This window comes from Mobula hypostoma, chromosome 13, assembly GCF_963921235.1.
Source record: "Mobula hypostoma chromosome 13, sMobHyp1.1, whole genome shotgun sequence".
NCBI classification, from domain to species: domain Eukaryota; kingdom Metazoa; phylum Chordata; class Chondrichthyes; order Myliobatiformes; family Myliobatidae; genus Mobula; species Mobula hypostoma.
In genome coordinates this window covers 49839909-49857791 of record NC_086109.1, presented here as the reverse complement: position 1 = coordinate 49857791, position 17883 = coordinate 49839909, and the positions used below count along the sequence as shown (strand labels likewise).

Here is a 17883-nt window from a genome sequence, read left to right as displayed (position 1 = left end):
TTGGTGGTGTAACCAGTTAGAATACTCTTTATTGTATGTCGGTAGAAGTTTATCAACATTTTTGGTGATGTGCCAAATCTACGCAACGTAGAGTCGCTGTTGTGCCTTTATTGTGATGGCACTTATGCTGTCCCAGGACAGATCATCTGATATAGAATGTAAAGCTACTAACCCACTCACCTCTGATCCCCTCATAAGGCCTAGCTCGTGGATCTCCAGTTTCTTCCTCCTGTAGTCAATAATCAGCTCTTTGGTTTTGCTGACGATGAGTGATGCAGAAGTGAGGAGAAATAGCAAACACAAAACAAATGGAGCAATACACCATGTTTCCCTCTGGCATGCTCCACAATTGCTTTCATCTCTACCCTGGCGACAGTCACCAGTTATTGGCAATTTATACATCTCCCCTTTTCCTGTTCCAGGTACTGGAGACATAAACTCAAGTGTCCTCAGCCTTGCATTGAAGCTGACAATGTCACTTGGGCAGTACTTCTCTGAAGATCATCAACTTGTTATAGTGGAGAGGCTTCCTGAGATCCCAAGAGCGATGCCACCTAAAATTTATCCATCTGGTGTTTAGCTCCTGGTAGGGTCAACCGTGGCAGTAAGGCCAAGGGGGAGGTTTCAGACAAAGACCGATCCAACCAAAACTGAGCTGGAACTAGATGAACTCCAGATCATTCACGAGGCGGAGGGGGGGGGGGGGATACACAGGACATGTAAAGAGGTAGTTACACGCAAGATGCAGGACACAGGAAATTGGGTGACAGTCAGGAAGGGGAAAGGGGTTAGATAGCCAGTGCAGAGAACCACTGTGGCCATCCCCCCCCCCCACCCCCAACAACAGGTATATCACTTTGGATATTGTTGGATGGGATGACTTACCAGAGGGAAGTCACAGCAGTCAGGTCTCTGGCACTGAGTCTGCCTCTGTGAAACAGGGAGAAGAGGTGAGCTGTGGTGTTTTACTATATACATAAAAAGGATGGGAGATGGTTGAATTTTGTTCATTTGGACTATGTCAGTATTTAGTACGCGTGTGCACTCTCCTTGTTATGTGCATGTGGAGTGAGAAGAATTATGGGACATAATTGTGGCTGCTCTCAGGTATTGAAGGGAGACATTCAAAGTAAAGTTGTTTAAACAAAAGAAAAACATGTCCTTGTTGCTTGGGTGTTTACAATCAATATTCTAAAGGGATGTACTTCTATTCTGAGGCTGTGCCCTCTGGTTGAAGACTCCCCTAGTATATGTTTTTTTTCCATAAATTCTATTGTATTTCTTTATTTTCCTGCAAGAAAATGAATGTCAGGATAGTCCACTTCTGTGTTCATCATCCCAGAACTTGTGTGGAATTCAGATCAAAGCCACTGCTCCTAGTATGTTACTGCTCATTTACTTTAGAGCGCTGTACGTTTAACTACTGACTTCCTTTATTCCCAAGCCGTCAGGTTCGGGCGCAGCCTTCAGATCTCCTGGAGGGGCTTCTCTTGCCTCAGCACTCATCTGACTCCACAGCTGTGAGCTCTCTGCAGTTCATGTTTCATGCGTTTGATGTTTTTCTAACTATCTGCAAGATTTGTCTTCTTTTACACACTGGATATGCGGTGGTCTTCGTTGTGTGTTTTTTTTCATGAATTCTTTTATTTCTTTGTTTTGTGGCTGTCTGAAAGAAGATGAATCTCAAGGTTGTATATGGTATACATACTTTGATAATAAATTTCAACTTTGAACTTCTGTCTAGACGAGGTCAGGAATGGGACTTACCAGGATCTTTTCCATCCGGAGCAGCTCATCACTGGAAAGGAAGATGCTGCAAATAACTATGCCCGGGGCCATTACACCATTGGGAAGGAGATCATCGATGCGGTGCTGGAGCGTGTCCGGAAGCTGGTGAGTGCGAGACGCTCAAGGCCTGGAAAACTGTGCATGGTGGATAGCAATGTGCAAAAATGCTAGAAGAACTCAGCAAGTCTGGCAGCATCTGTGAAGGGGAATAAACTGTTGATGGTTTGGGCCAAGATGCTTCATCAGGACTGAAAAAAAAGGGAGAAGAAGCTAGAATAAGGAATAAGAAGGTGGGGGAAAGGAAGGCTGGCACGTGACAGGTGAGACCAAGTGGGTGGGAGAGGGAGGTGATAGGTGGAAGAGGTAAAGGCTTGGAGAAGAAGGAATCTGGGAGAAGAGGAGAGTGGACCATGGGAGAAAGGGAAGGAGGAGGGGCACTAGAGGAAGGTGATAAGGAGGAGAAGGGGAGGGAGAGAAATTGTTCCATTCAGCAGGTTAGGTGTTCTCCAGACAGTAATTTGAGATGTTGCTCCTCCAAACTGAGAGTGGCGTCATTGTGACAGGAGAGAAGACCTTGGACCGGTACATCAGAATGAGAAAGGGATAATGTTACCCTCTCACCTGTTCTCTTCTCCACTGCCAATCACCTCTAGCTAGCGTTTTGTGTGTGTTGCTCAAAATTTCCAGCATCGGTGGAATCTCATGTTTTGAGAGATGTTTTTCCTGTCCAGCATTAAAACACAGCCACTGAGGGCCTTCCCCTTTGTCTTTCCAAACATGTGGTTGAAACACATTTACCACTCTCGCTCTGTGATTGCCAGTCCTCACTCGGACTTTCCATATTTATTCTGGACGTCAAACACAGTCCCAACATGAATTAAATAAACATTTTCAACCCCATTCTCCTGCCTTCTCCCCATAATCTTTGCCACTCTTACTAATCAAGAACCAATCAACTACCAGTTTAAATACACCCAATGATTTGGTCTCCACAGGCATCTGGCAATGACTTAAGCAGATTCACCACCCTCTGGCTTAAGAAATTCCTCCTCATTTCTGTTCTAAAGGGACATCCTATTCTGAGGTTGTGCCCTCTGGGTCTAGACTCCCCACTATTGGAAACCTCCTCTCTAAATCCACTCTGTCTAAACTTTCAATGGGTCTCATTTGCAATCCTCACTTCCTTTGTTGCCATCTCCCTGATCCAACTCTGGTCCTCACAGTTTTGTCCCCCCCCCCCCCCAAACTCCTAGTCATTTTCTGTCGCTCTCCCTTCTGATTCTATCTGCTCTTCATCTCACTACTAATAGTCCTCTTGATCACCTTCATTACTCATCAGCTTTCAATACTGACAGACTTTGTGTCTCCTCATATCACTCTCCAGCATCTGCCTCCATCTTCACCCTCATCCTCACTTCCTCTCACCCAACACCATCTGCCTCTATCACCCACTATTGTGACTGACTAAAACTGAGCCACATTGGGAGATCTTTATTCACACAGCAAATCTCCAGGAGAGAGAGTCCAAATGAATCGCACTTTCATGACACAATGTTGTGTACCTCTTCAACACAAAGATGACAATAAACAATTAACTAATTGCTATAACTACCTACTTAACGAGGTGCTCCATTGGTCAGAGTTGACCATGGATATTGCGTCCCAGCTGTCTACATGATGCGCTTGTATAAGACGTTGACGAGGCCTAAATTGGATTAAAGTATACAGTTTTCATCACCTAGCTACAGGAAAGATTGAAAGAGTGCAGGGAAAATTTACAAGGATGTAGCTGGCTCAGGAGGACCTGAGTTATAAGGAAAGATTGAATAGGTTAGGACTGTATTCTTTAGAATGTAGAAGATTGAGAAGAAATTTGATAGGGGTATACGTAATTATGAGGGTATAGACTGGACTTTTTCCACTGAGGTTGGGTGGGACTACAACCAGAGGTCATGGCTTAAGGGTGAAAGGTGAGAAGTTTAAGGGGAACATGAGAGATCTTGGGGTCCATGTCCATAGGACCTCAAAGCTGTTGCGTAGGTTGACAGTGTTGTTAAGGCAGCATACAGTGTGTGTCGGCATTCATCAACTGTGGGATTGAGTTCAAGCGCCATGAGCTAATGTTACAGTTATATAAGCCCTTAATCAGACCCGACTTGGAGTACTGGGTTCAGCTCTGGTCACCTCATTACAGGAAGAATGTGGATACTATAGAGGGAGAGTGCAGAGGAGATTTACAAGGATGTTGCCTGGATTGGAGGGCATACCTTATGAGAATAGGTTGAGTGAACTTGGCCTTTTCTCCTTGGAGTGATGGAGGGTGACCTGATAGAGGTGTATAAGATGATGAGGGGTATTGATCGTGTGGATACCCAGAGGCTTTTTCCCAGGGCTGAATTGGTTAATATGAGGGGGCATACTTTTAAGGTGCTTGGAATGTCAGGGGTAAGTTTTTCACACAGGGAGTGGTGGGTGCGCGGAAGGTGCTACTGGTGGCGGTGGTGGAAGCAGATACAATAGGGTCTTTTAAGAGCCTCTTAGATAGATACATGGAGCTTAGAAAATTCTATGCAGTTTCTAGAGTAGGTTACATGGTTGGCACAACTTTGTAGGCCAAGGGCCTGTAATATACTGTAGAGTTCTGTTTCGATGAGGGGATACTTCTTCAATCAGAAGATCGGGAGAGTGTGGAACGACCTGCCAGCACAAGTAGTGCATGCGAACTCAATTTCGATGTTTTAAGAGAAGTTTGGATAGGTACATGGATGGTAGGCGTATGGAGGCCTATGATCCTGGTCCAGGTCAATGGAAGTAGGCAGTTTAAATGGTTCAGCATAGACTAGATGGGCTGAAGGGCCAGTTTCTGTGTTGTTCTTCTCTATCTCTGATGATGTGGCAGTCATTGCTCCCTAAAAGAATTTACAGTTTTTGGACACTGGGCATTGGTTCTTCAGGAAAGTAGTCGAGTCAGAAACCTGCATTGCAAATGCTCAACTGCACAGGAAGCGGGGGTGGAGAGAAGCAAGAAAGCAATAATGATCAGGGATTTTGTAACTAAGTGGGTGGCTCAAACGTGCTTTTCTGAATTTGTAGACGTGACTGCAGGATTGGGATGTTACCTCCCTTGTGCCAGGATTAAGATGGTGAAAAGGCTATAAAGTATCTTGAAAGGGGAGCGTGAGCAGTCATAAGACATCCACATTGTCACCAACAGCATGTGTAGAAGAAGCGAAAGGGTCTTACAGGCAGAATTTATGGAGCCAGCAAAGTAGTTACAAAATGGGTGGTGGTTTTAGGATATGTCCCAGTGCCATGTGTTAATGTGTGGATATAAACAGAACAGTGTGTGGCTGGAGAGACAGTTAGGAGGGATGGCTTTGTTTTTTGCTTTCTGGGCATGTAAATATTTAGTAGATTTTACCATAGTAGTTGGGACATGTGCAAATTAGATGGCTTACACCTTTGTATCACCAATATCCTTGAGGAGGTTGAGGTTGCTAGTACTGTTGGGAAGAGTTTAAAATGGTGTGGAAATTTTGAAAGGATAGAAATGAAATCTCATGGGGAACACAGTGATGAAGCAGGTGGTACTACAATCACATTCTACAGTGAACTGTTCTATCCTGACGTGGTGCTGTCTAATGGGAGTTTGTACATTCTCCATGTAGTAGCACAAATTTCCTCAAGTACTTCCATTTTCTCCTCTCTTCCCATGGATATGCTGGTTAGTAGGTTAATTGGCTACTGAAATTATCCTGGGTGTAGGAGGGTGAGCAAGTTAAAGGATTTGACGGGCATGTGAGAGAATAGGTTTCAGAGAGATGAATGCTGGAATGGTATTGATAGAATTGCTTTGATAGCTGGCATAAACTCCATGGGCTAAATAGCCTCCTATGTACACAAGAATCGGGCTTAATATCACTGGCATTTGTCATTAAATTTGTTGTTTTGCAGCAGCAGTACATTGCAATCATAATTAAAAACTATAAATTACAATAAGTACATATAAAACAATAAATAAGTAGTACAAAAAGATAGGAGCATAAAGGACCTGCTGAAGAGTCTTGACGAGCACTCTTTTCCATAGACGCTGCCTGGCCTGCTGAGTTTCTTCAGCATTGTGTGTATTGTCTGGCCACTTCAATCCAGTTTCCTGACAGACCTTTGCCAACGTATCTTTTAATACTCCATTCATTCTACTACTCCTGAGGACTGGGGCTGATATGGAAGGTGGTATTCCCAAGTAAATCCTAATGCCTGACCCCATTCCTTAGTTAATTTACCTGTAAAATATGTCCCTCTATCACTGTTAAATGTGTATGGAACCCCAAATCTAGGAATAATTTCCTTCATTAATGTCTTAACCACAGTTCGAATATCATCTTTTCTAGCGGGAAATGCCTCCACCCATTTGGAGAACATGTCCACTATTACTAATCAGTATTTATAACCCCACTGCAGACATGTGCACAAAGTCTATCTGTAATTTGGCAAATGGTGTCTCCATAGATGGCAAACGATTAAATTTAGCAGGTGACTCTGGCAAGTCTCACAGCTTTGCACAACCTGCCCCACAATTACTGTTAACCCTGGCACAAGTCATTGTTGTATTTGTATAATTCCACCCCCCCACTTTCCTATGTGTCCTTTCCCAGGTACTAGTCGAATAAGGACGTAGGAGATCCCTGAGACACACATGGTGATTATCTGGATGTTTTCACACCCCTCGGAGTTGCTAAAACATCCTTCCATTCTCCCTTCTCCTTTAACTGGGGTCCCGCCTTGGGCGGAAATTAAATCTCACAGCTTTGGGGTATGGTTACAGGGATACGGTGCACCTGCATACATACAGCATAGCTTTTCCTGCACCAGCGGCTTTCCTAGCAGCCACGTCAGCAGCAACATCTCCCTTAGCTGTGGGGTCTGAGGCATTAGTGTCAGCTTCACACATAATGACAGCAATTTGTTCAGGCCACCCAACTGCTTGTAGCAGATTTTTACTGTGATACGCATGCTGGATGGATTTTCCCATGGATGTAATGAACCCTTGATGTTGTCAGTGACCCAAAATCATGCGCCATCCCGAAGGCATACTAGAGTCAGTATAAATGTTTACTGTGTATCCTTTGGTTAAAATGCAAGCTTGCTTTAGAGCAGAAAGCTCAGCTGCCTGAGCAGACGTCCCTTGGGGAAGGGTTCCTACTTCCAAAGTATCTAAGGGAGTCACTATCATAGCCTGGCAGTATGGTGTGGTCATTAGGCTTGCTGGAAGAGCCGTCCGTAATGACTATTAAATCTGGGTACAATGGATAGGTCAGGTCATGGTGACATAACAGGCTCTACTATTTTTACACAGTCATGGGGTTCTGAGGACTCTGTCATAGAGACCAGTGTAGCCGGGTTCAGTGCGGGTGGTCTTTTAGAAATTAAATTTGACTTGCTGAGTAACATGACCTCGTATCCCGTGCGGCAGGCAGTGGTGAAATGTTGCGTAGCAGCTGAGTTGAGCAGCATTACAACATGAGGTGTCAGTACCGGACAGGCATGGTCTAGTATTAACAGGGCAGCCTTCTCAACCATTACTGCTATCGCTGCCACTGCCCTTAAACATCCTGGCATTCATCTAACCAGCGGAGGCCATAGGATGCAATAATATGACACTGGTTTATTGTAAGTCGCCATGTTCTTGGGTTAATACGCACTTGCGAAACCCTCCTCTTCCTTCACATGTACAGTAGCTGAAACGGCTTGCTGTAATCGGGGGCCTGTATTAGAGCACCATTTAGTGCCTCATACGCCTGCTTCATATTCTGTCCATTGTATGGTGTCAGTTCAGCCTAGGTTACTGCGTCTCGTAGGGCAGCGTCATAGATGCAGTATTCAGCTACCCAGTGTCAGCAGTAATTCGTCATTCCCAGGAAAGCCACCACCATCTGATTTTTTTTTTGCTGCAGGTCTGGGAGCCTGCACAATGGCAGTCACAAGCTGCAGCCTCGAATGGTGGGTTCCCTTCTGCAGTACACACCCAGATATGTTCCTATAGGCTGGCAGAGTTATAATTTTAACAGGGAGGCTCTATGTCCTCTGGCGGCCAAACGATTCAACAACGTCACAGACTCTTCTCTACAATCAGTCAGTGTCTGTGAGGCAACAATAACTCATCTGCATATTGTAAAACCATGCTGCCTCTGGGCAGTAGTAAATTTACTAGATCATCCCGGTTAGTGGCTGTGTAGACAGCTGGGCTTTCTGTACAGCCCTGCGGTAGTCTTGTCCACGTATAATGCTGTCCATTATATACAAAAGCAGACACTGACTGACCTCACACAGTGGTATAGAGAAAAAAGGCAGAGCACAGTTCAATCACCATATACCAACAGGACTCCGAAGGGATAAAGGCCAATGTCATATTTGTGTCCGGAAGGGCTTTGAGCTAGTCGCAGAATCCCTTGTTGCAATAGCGTCCCTATGACTGGTTCAAAACCGCTGACAGTCCCTGGAGATGGGCACTATTGCTTGATGGAGGGTAGTTGGGTGTTTCGTTTAAGAGTCACCTGATGGGGAGCTACAGATTTCACTAGTCCAACATAACTCTATGTTGTGTCCACGATACAAGATCCACCCTGTGAATACCTTGTGGATCACTCAATTGGAGTACAGGAGGAGTTCTCTGTCTGTGGAATTCACAGTTGGCACATAACGCAGTTACTGTGATTACCCCTGTATCTGGTCCATAGTAAGTCACCCCTCTCTGGTTAGGTGGTGTTCTGCATTCCAACACCCGCCTCACCATAGTTCCCAAATCCTTAGGCTTAAAAGGGGATTTCACTGCTAATCAGACATGGGGCAGTGAATGTGTGCCCCTGAGGAAGAATTCCTCCTGTTTTCTTTTGAACTGAACCTCAGCTGCTAATCCCTCAGGGCCAAAAATTACCCTACCCGATAAGAATATTAGCCCCCTCTTGCTTTCATGTTGATTTGCTTGGTTTCTATAATCGTCATTGGGATCTGGATCCCGGAAGGCCGCAGTACAATGTAGTTCAGTTACTAGTTTACAAGTTTCAATTACAGCATCCAGAAATCCCCCTGCTTTAATGTCAGCTTCAATTTGCTGCCATAGCCAATTTTCCCAGGAATTTCCCTCAAAATACTAGCTATAGAGAGTAGCTGGGTCCTCAGTTTCTTATAGCGGAGTTCAGGCAGTCTGTTTTCGGGAATTTCAAGATACAATCCTTCAGAGGTACAATGAATAATGGCATCCAAGCAAATTAACAGGTAAATTCTCAGCTACAACAAATGTTTCATCGATCAAATTATTCCCGGTCTTTATTTCAACAGGCTTGGACAGGGGGTTCTTTGATAGGAACTATTACTATTCCTACAGTCTTAAGGTAATACCACGGAAGGGTGCACGGGTGATTCTGTAGCACAGGAATCGATCAGGACTCGTATTCTTCTATTATCTGTGTCTAACATGAGGTTTCTTCAAAGCCTGATAATTGCTGCCTGTATTGCCCACCCTTCGTGGCCCCCCCATTCTTGGTTAAAGGGGTTACGATTAAAGGGTTTGTGCATGGTAAAGGAGGCTTCTCCTAATTCCCCTCTTTTGTCTTTATCAGGGTCTCTTCCCTTTTCACTCCATCTGCTTCAGCACTCCTTAGCCCAATGACCTTTCCTTCCACACCGCCTGCATACATCCTGTCTCTCGTTTCTACACTTGGCCTCTCTCTCAACTCACCTCGCTTTTGTTGCACACACTGTTCCTTTTCTCTGTGATTTTTAAATAGTCCACTCCTATCCAAATCCTCATTAATGACATCCTCCCAATTTTTGTTTTGCCATTCCAGATTGGTGAATTTAAAAGAATGTGCTAATTAATAAATGCTTGCACTGCCAGTGGGTCGTTTCCCAGTGGGGGGATTCCTGCACTAGACTCCCAAGTACCTTCAAACTGGGCAAAAAAATCAGTAGTAGTCTCCCCCTTCTTTTGCTGACATCTAGTTACTTCTCCAAAGTCACTGTGTTGCCTGGCTCCTGCGAGAATGGCGTCTTTTGCTCTGTTCAGCCAAGCATTCATTCCATCAGTAGGACTCCCATCACCATTCCCTGGTGGTGGGGCCCAGTACCCTCGTGGTCCCTGGGGTGCATTGGGAAATCCTGTTCTAACTCCTGGCCAGGAAATCCCATAGTCTCCTTAAACAATGCCTGGACATCTCCAGGTAATGGATTAAACATTTGGCAAGTCTGGTCCAACCAACTATAGAAGGCTACTGGTTTGCGTAGTGGACTGGGGTTTCACTAATCATGTTGCATACCTCAGCCAGGGTCCAGGGTTTGAGTATTGGGACATTCCCTACTATTTTGTGAGCAGCCTGGAGCAGAGAGTCTGAACTATTCACCAACCACTCCTCAGTTTGGCCCCCATGTGCCCCGTATGTTTGTGAACTTGTCACAGGTCTGTCACTTGACCTGGTCTGTGAATGGTTCTCCCCTCAGTCCCTGGGTCGTGATGTCCCAATCCCCACACCCCACAGGAACCACCAGTTCCCTCTGCTGTTGCTGCTGTGGACAGTCACGATGCTGGAGCTCCCCATCAGCTATTTCTATATCATCCAGAAGTTCCAGACAACGGGAAGGTGGTGCTATTTGAACATACAGTCCAGTGCCTGAGGCTGTTGGAGCCGAGAATTCTGATGTGGAAGTGAGTTGGGGGGAGAGTTGCCTGGGCCTTTTGTGTAATTTGTTCTTCCTCTTTTTTAGGTTTAACCTTCAGAGGCTGGTGTTGCTTACCCACCTCTCCCCATATGTCAAAACACCACATCATATACTCTATATCCCAATTGGGATCGCTGGTCCCCAGCTTTTGTTTCATTTCGCCAATACGGAATCTTCTTTAGATCAGAGGATCTGCCCTGAGGCCAACCCACACCTCTCCACCCACAGAGATCCCAAGAAAAAGTTATAGAGTACCCGCTATCTCCCATTTCCAGCCAAACCTTGTCCACGGGTGACCCCAGGAGAACCAACCTAAGAGCTGTCTCATCTTCCTAATATTTTTCTATCTTCTTTCTGGTGTTCTTGTTCATGTGCGCTGTCGTCAGGGGTCCAGCAGGCCACATCCTGGCGTTCGGTGTTGATCCATAATTGCTTCTCCAATTTTCTTTCTGGGGTTTACTGTTCCGGTTACCCATTTTACCTACCTGTTAATTGCTGTCTACAAAGGACGTAAACACTTAAAACATACAGAGATGTACACTCAAAAACATATAATCTTATACTCTGTATAATCCCTTTACCCTTTTCTATTGGCCAATGGGGCAGGTTCTAATCTCGAGGTCTTAACTGCCTTTGTTTTAATACCATCCTTTAATAGCCTTTGTTTTCATAGTCTTTTAATCAGAGCTTCCAAACCCTATCTTATTCTGAGTCCAAACTCAGGGATGGTCACCGGCCGGTACGTGGCAGCTCCACCCCCCACCCTGGTCTTGACCTCGATCTTTCAAGCAAGTCTCATGGGTGGCTACCCTGGTCTGATCTTGACAATAAGCAGGTCTTTCAGATGGGTTCATTGGGATCCCATCCTTGTCACCAGATTCTGTTAGAGAATTTAGTACCGATCAAACACAAAGTAGGCAAAGACCTCGAAGCTGGTTACCACCTTTACTTCGTGAATTCACAGGGACTCCGCCAACGCAAGATTATTGTTCCAATTTATACAGTAAATCTAATCATACTAGGTCAGACAGTCTCCTGATACGGTTTCTGCAATTTACACAACATTAGCATAGGCCCTGCCGAAGGGTTTCGGCCCGAAACACCTACGCTCTGTCCGCCAGAGAAAGCAGGATCTCCCAGTGGCCACACATTTTAATTCCACGTCCTATTCCCATTCTGATATGTCTATCCACGGTCTCCTCTACTGTAAAGATGAAGCCACATTCACGTTGGAGGAACAACACCTTATATTCCGTCTGGGTAGCCTCCAACCTGATGGCATGAACATTGACTTCTCAAACTTCCGCTAATGCCCCACTTCTCCCTCGTACCTCATCCATTATTTATTTATATACACACATTCTTTCTCTCTCTCCTTTTTCTCCCTCTGTCCCTCTGACTATACCCCCTGCCCATCCTCTGGGCTCCCCCCCCCCGTCTCTCTCCCCGGACCTCCTGTCCCATGATCCTCTCATATCCCCTTTGCCAATTACCTGTCCAGCTCTTGGCTCCGTCCCTCGCCCTCCTGTCTTCTCCTATCATTTTGGATCTCCCCCTCCCCCTCCCACTTTCAAATCTCTTAGTAGCTCTTCTTTCAGTTAGTCCTGACGAAGGGTCTCGGCCCGAAACGTCAACTGTACCTCTTCTTAGAGATGCCACCTGGCCTGCTGCCTTCACCAGCAACTTTGATGTGTGTGACTTCTTACCTGACCTGCTTAGTTCCTCCAGCATCCTAGGATTTCCAGCATCTGTAAATTTTCTCTTGTTTGTACAATCAGTTCCTCATTCCCCAGAGTACCAAACAAAATGCTGCAGGAACTCAGCAGGCCAGGCAGCATCTATGGGAAAAAAGTGTAGTTGAAGTTTCGGGCCAAGGCCCACTGATTTCCAGCATCTGCAGATTTTCTATTTTTGTAATCTGTTAATCACATTGCCTCTCAACAATTAGCATCTATACAACCAGTTCCTCATTGATGACATGATCGATTGTTAGTACAAAGAAGATAGATCCATTCTGTTTTTTTTATCATGCTGTCCCCACGATTCTCCCATTCCCCAGTCCTCAAGCTTAACCCCTTTCCTCCACACTGCTGCCCATCCTTCACCCCTCCCTGGGCAACCTATCACCAGCCTGATGCAGTCTTACCCTTCCCTTTTCCACTATCTGTCGCTATACAAATCCTTGACCCATAACATTGACAATTCCTTTCAGAAAACACAACAGATTCTGCAAATGTTGGAAATCCAGAGTAACACATACAAAATGCTGGAAGCAGCATCTATAGAGGGGAAAAACAGTCAACATCCCAGGAAATGAAGTCGGGTAAGGGGGAAGGTGGGTGAGTAGGGGAACAGGAAATGAAGTAAGAAGCTGGGAAATGATATGTGGAAGAGGTAATGGGCTGAGAGAAGAAGGAATCTGATAGGAGAGGAGAGTGGACCATAGAAGGAAGGGGAGAAGGGGGAGGTGATGGGCAGGATAGGAAAAGAGAAGGGGTAACGGGAGTCAGAATGGAGAATTGAAGAGTGAAGGAGAAAGGGAGAGAAATTACTGTAAGTTAGCGAAATTGGTTCATGCAGTGAGGTTAGAGGCTTCCCCTCCGTAGATGCTGCCTGACCTGCTTAGTTCCTCCAGCATTTTGTGTGCTGCTCCAGATTTCCAGCATCTGAAGAATTTCTTTTGTTGTTTTCTCCCCAAGGAGGGAGGATTGGCTGTTTATTCTCAGACTGCTGTTTGCCTCTTCCACCTATTCCCTCCCAGCTTCTTAATTCATCCCACCTTCTCCCTCACCTGGTCTCACCATCACCTGCCAGCTTGTACTCCTCCTTTCCCCATCTTCTTATTCTGGCTTCGCATTCCCATTGTCACATGTCAATCCATGGCCTCTTCTACTGCCAAAATAAACCTCCTTTCAGATTGGAGGAGCAACACCTCATATCCCATCTGGGCAGCCTCCAACCTGATGCATGAACATTGATTTCACTAACCTGGTAATTTCACCTCATCCCCCTTCTTTCTTTTTCCATTCTCCTTACCCACTCATCAACTCCCACTGGTTCCCCTCCTTCTTGTCTTGCTTCCATTGCCCACTATCCTCTCCTATCAAATTCCTCCTTCTTCAGCCCTTTACCTCTCCTACCTATCCCTTCACAGCTTCTTACTTCACCCCCCCCACCCACCCACTTTCCCCCTCACCTGGCTACTGCTCCCATCCTTTCCAGTCCTGATGAAGGGTCTCACCTGAAACGCTTATTGTTATTCATTTCCATAGATGATGCCTGACCTGTTGAATTCCTCCAGCATTTTGTGTGTGTTGCTCTGGATTTCCAGCATCAGCAGACCCCTTTGTGCTTATCCTTTGTCTTTTTCAGTCAGACCAATGCATGGGTCTCCAAGGCTTCCTGATATTCCACAGCTTTGGTGGAGGTACGGGATCCGGCTTCACCTCCCTGTTGATGGAGCGTCTATCTGTCAATTATGGGAAGAAATCCAAGCTGGAGTTTGCAATCTACCCAGCTCCACAGATCTCCACAGCCGTGGTGGAGCCCTACAACTCCATTCTCACCACTCACACTACCTTGGAGCACTCTGACTGTGCCTTCATGGTGGACAACGAAGCCATTTATGACATCTGCTGTAGAAACCTCGACATAGATTGTCCCACATACATCAATCTCAATCGTCTGATTGGCCAGATAGTGTCCTCCATCACTGCCTCACTGCGCTTCAACGGGGCTTTGAACATCGACCTGACAGAGTTCCAGACGAACCTGGTCCCCTACCCACGCATCCACTTCCCACTGGTCACCTACGCGCCCATTATCTCTGTGGAAAAGGCCTACCATGAGCAGCTGTCCGTGGCCGAGATCACCAACGCCTGCTTCGAGCCTGCCAACCAGATGGTGAAGTGTGACCCTCGCCACGGAAAGTATATGGCATGCTGCATGCTCTACCGGGGTGACGTGGTGCCCAAGGACGTCAATGCCGCCATCGCCACCATTAAGAACAAGCGGACGATTCAGTTTGTGGACTGGTGCCCTACTGGGTTCAAGGTGAGAGTTATCAAAACACCTCTCCTCTTATCCACAGCCCATGTATCTCATTCCCAATGAAGGTTAACTCAATTTCCTAAAGGTTAACTTGCAGGTTGAGCTGGTGGTAAGGATGGCAAATGTAATGTGATACTGAGGCTTTATAAGGCACTGGACAGATCACACTTGGAGTATTTGTGCTCCTTATCTAAGAAAGGATGTGCAAGTAATGGAGAGGGTCCAGAGGAGTTTCACGAGAATATTTCCAGGAATAAAAGGTTAACATATGAGTGTTTGATGGCTCTGGGCCTGTACATGTAGAATTTAGAAGAAGGAGGAGGGAAATCTCATTGGAACCTATTGAATGTTGAAAGGCCTAGTTTGAGTACATGTGGAGAGGATGTTTCCTATAGTGTGAGAGTCTAGGACCAGAAGCCACAGCCTCAAAATAGAAGGCCTTCCCTTTGGAACAGAGATGAGGAGGAATTTCTTTAGCCAGAGGGTGGTGAATCTGTGGAGGCCATGTCATTGGGTATATTTAAAGGGAGATTGATAAGTTGTTGGTTGCAAGGAGAAGGCAGAAGAATGGGGTTGAGAGGGATAATAAATCAGGCATGAATGAATGGAAGAGCAGACTCTGGTCCAAATGGCCATAATCTGCTCCTATGTCTTGTGATCTTATGAAGCAGAACCAAAATATCCCTTCAACTTCCCTCAGATAAGAGCAACTCAAGTTTTCCAGTCAATACATTTTACAACAGTTCCATACTAACAATTCTCTGAATACCTTCAAAAGGAGAGAAAGAGGAAAAGTGAGGGACTGTGTGCGAGGGAAGGGTTTGATTGCTCGTACAAGGTCGGCACAAAGGTCTCCTCGGAAAGTAGAAGTGTTAGCTTTGACTGTGTAGGATGTTTTCTGAGACCACGAGGGGTTTATGTGATGTACACTCCCTGGAGGTTGGTAGTTCTTGCAGTTGACAAAGAAGGCACAGTCTGAGTGTTCCAAGGTATTAAAGAGGGGTGTGAGTGGTGCAAGTTCTCCTGAAGTCAAATACCATCAAAACACAAGTTTGCATTTTAGGAAAGACTTCCGGTCTTTCTCACCAGGCGAGAGGTCACGAGGGCAGCTGGGGAAGGAAAGTGACTTCTGGGCTTGTCACTGACATGCACATCAGAGCATACAGTATGTCGTGAAATTTGTTGTTTTGCAGCAGTAGTACATTGCATTACATAAGTTTAAAAAATTATAAATTACAATAAGAAATATTTATAATTTTATGTATTCTTATATTCCTGGTTGTAACTTATAGTAATTGCACTGTACTGCTGCCACAAAACAAATTTCATGACATAAACAGGTCAGTGATTTAAAAAAAAACCTGATTCTGGTTCTGATTATCAACAACTAAAGATTCAAGATTGTTTATTGTTATTCTGCAGTATACAAGTATAAAGGAGAATGAAATGCTTGTTGGTCCAGATCTGATGCAGCATAAAAGAAACACACAATAACCATAAAGAACACCATAAAAAACACAAACACAGGAGATTCTGCAGATCCTGGAAATCTAGAGCAACACACACAAAATGCTGGAGGAACTCGGCAGGCCAGGCAGCATCAATGAAAATGAATAATTGGCTGAGATCTTTCCTCAGGACTGGAAAGGAAAAGGGAAGACTCCAGAATAAAAATGTGGAAGGAGGGAAAGGAGGACAAGTTAGAATGTGATAGTGAAACCAAGTGGGTGGGAAAGGTAAAGGGCTGGAGAAGAAGGGAGTGGATCATGGGAGAAAGGGAAGGAGGAAGGGCACAGGGGTAAATGATAGGCAGGTGGGGAGAAGAGGTAAGGGGCCAGAGTGGGGAATAGAAGAAAAGGGATGGGGAAGGGAAAAAACACAAATAAATGTAAATATAAAGCAATCCTACGAAACACAGTGTACAAGAAGTCCTAAAATGGCTTCTGCTCCTCTGATTGTCAGGTTGGGATCAATTACAAGCCTCCCACTGTGGTACCAGGGGGTGACCTGGCCAAGGTCCAGCGAGCCGTCTGCATGCTGAGCAACATGACATCCATAGCTGAAGCCTGGGCGCGCCTGGACCACAAGTTTGACTTGATGTACACCAAGCGTGCATTTGTCCATTGGTTTGTGGGTGAGGGCATGGAAGAGGGAGAGTTTGCAGAGGCAAGGGAAGATTTGGCTACGCTGGAGAAAGACTATGAAGAAGTGGGGGCAGACACCTTGCCAGAGGAAGATGACGGAGAAGAATACTGAAAGGCACATTCTGGCCGTATACATATCAATATCAATACATATACTGTACAAGTTACCCTGTGCAACATGTAAACTGCAATGAATAAATTTTAAGATTGTTGCTGTTTTAAGACCATAAGACATAGGAGCACAATTAGGACATTCAGCCCTTCGAGTCTGCTCTACCATCCCATTTTGGCTGATTTATTATCCCTCTCATTCTTCTGCCTTCCCCCAGTAACCTTTGATGCCCTTACTCAGGTTGACAGGTATTTTGTTAGTGAAGGCATCAAGGCTACGAGGAGAAGGCAGAAGAATAGGATTGAGAGGGATAATAAATCAGCCAGGTAAGAATGGAGAAGACTCAATGGGCTGAATGGCCTGAACCTGCTCCATTGTATTATGGTCTTATTGCCTAATCAAGAACCTATCAACCTCTGCTTGCTTTAAATATTCCCAATGACTTGGCCTTCACAGCCGTCTGTGGCAATGAATTCCACAGACTTACCACTCCCTGGCCTAAGAAATGCCTCCTCATCTCTGTTTTAAAGGGACATCAGTCTATTCTGGGGCTGTGCTGTCTAGTCCTAGGCTCCCCGACTATTGAAAACATCCTCTCCACATCCACTCTTTCTGGCCTTTCAATATTCGACAGGTTTCGATGAAATACCCCCTTCATTCTTCTAAACTCCAGTGAGTACAGGACTAGGACCATCAATTGCTCTTCATTCATTAACCCTTTCATTCCTGGGATAAATCTCATGCATCTTCTCTCGACAGTCTCCGATACCAGCACATCCTTTCTCAAATGAGGGGCCCAAAACAGCCCACAAAACTCCAAGTGCAATCTGATAGACTTAAAGTGAAGTCTTCTAGAACCTCAGCATTACATCATTGCTTTTATATTCTAGACCTCTCAAAATGGTAATGTAGGGGTTACTTGAAAACAACCCAACACTACTGAGAGACTAAGCCAAGGCAATCGACACTGTATGATGCACTTCCAAATAACAAATTTCCAAGTCAAAAAATCCTTTATTGTGAAATCAGTAAAGACAAACGATGTTGTAACAATAAAAAGCTAATGAAGCTAAA

At 45.3% G+C, this 17883-nt stretch overlaps 1 protein-coding gene across 1 annotated transcript in view; it reads left to right on the top strand.

Moving 5' to 3' along the window:
- Nucleotides 1-16947, top strand: part of LOC134355327 (tubulin alpha-8 chain-like) — a 71785-nt gene extending 54838 nt beyond the window's left edge. The window contains exons 3-5 of the mRNA XM_063065090.1: nt 1745-1893; nt 13876-14556; nt 16516-16947. Of these exons, the coding sequence (XP_062921160.1) occupies nt 1745-1893; nt 13876-14556; nt 16516-16809 (1124 nt within the window). The 3' untranslated portion in view covers nt 16810-16947. The remainder of the gene's footprint in view (nt 1-1744; nt 1894-13875; nt 14557-16515) is intronic.
- Nucleotides 16948-17883: the final 936 nt, after the last annotated feature.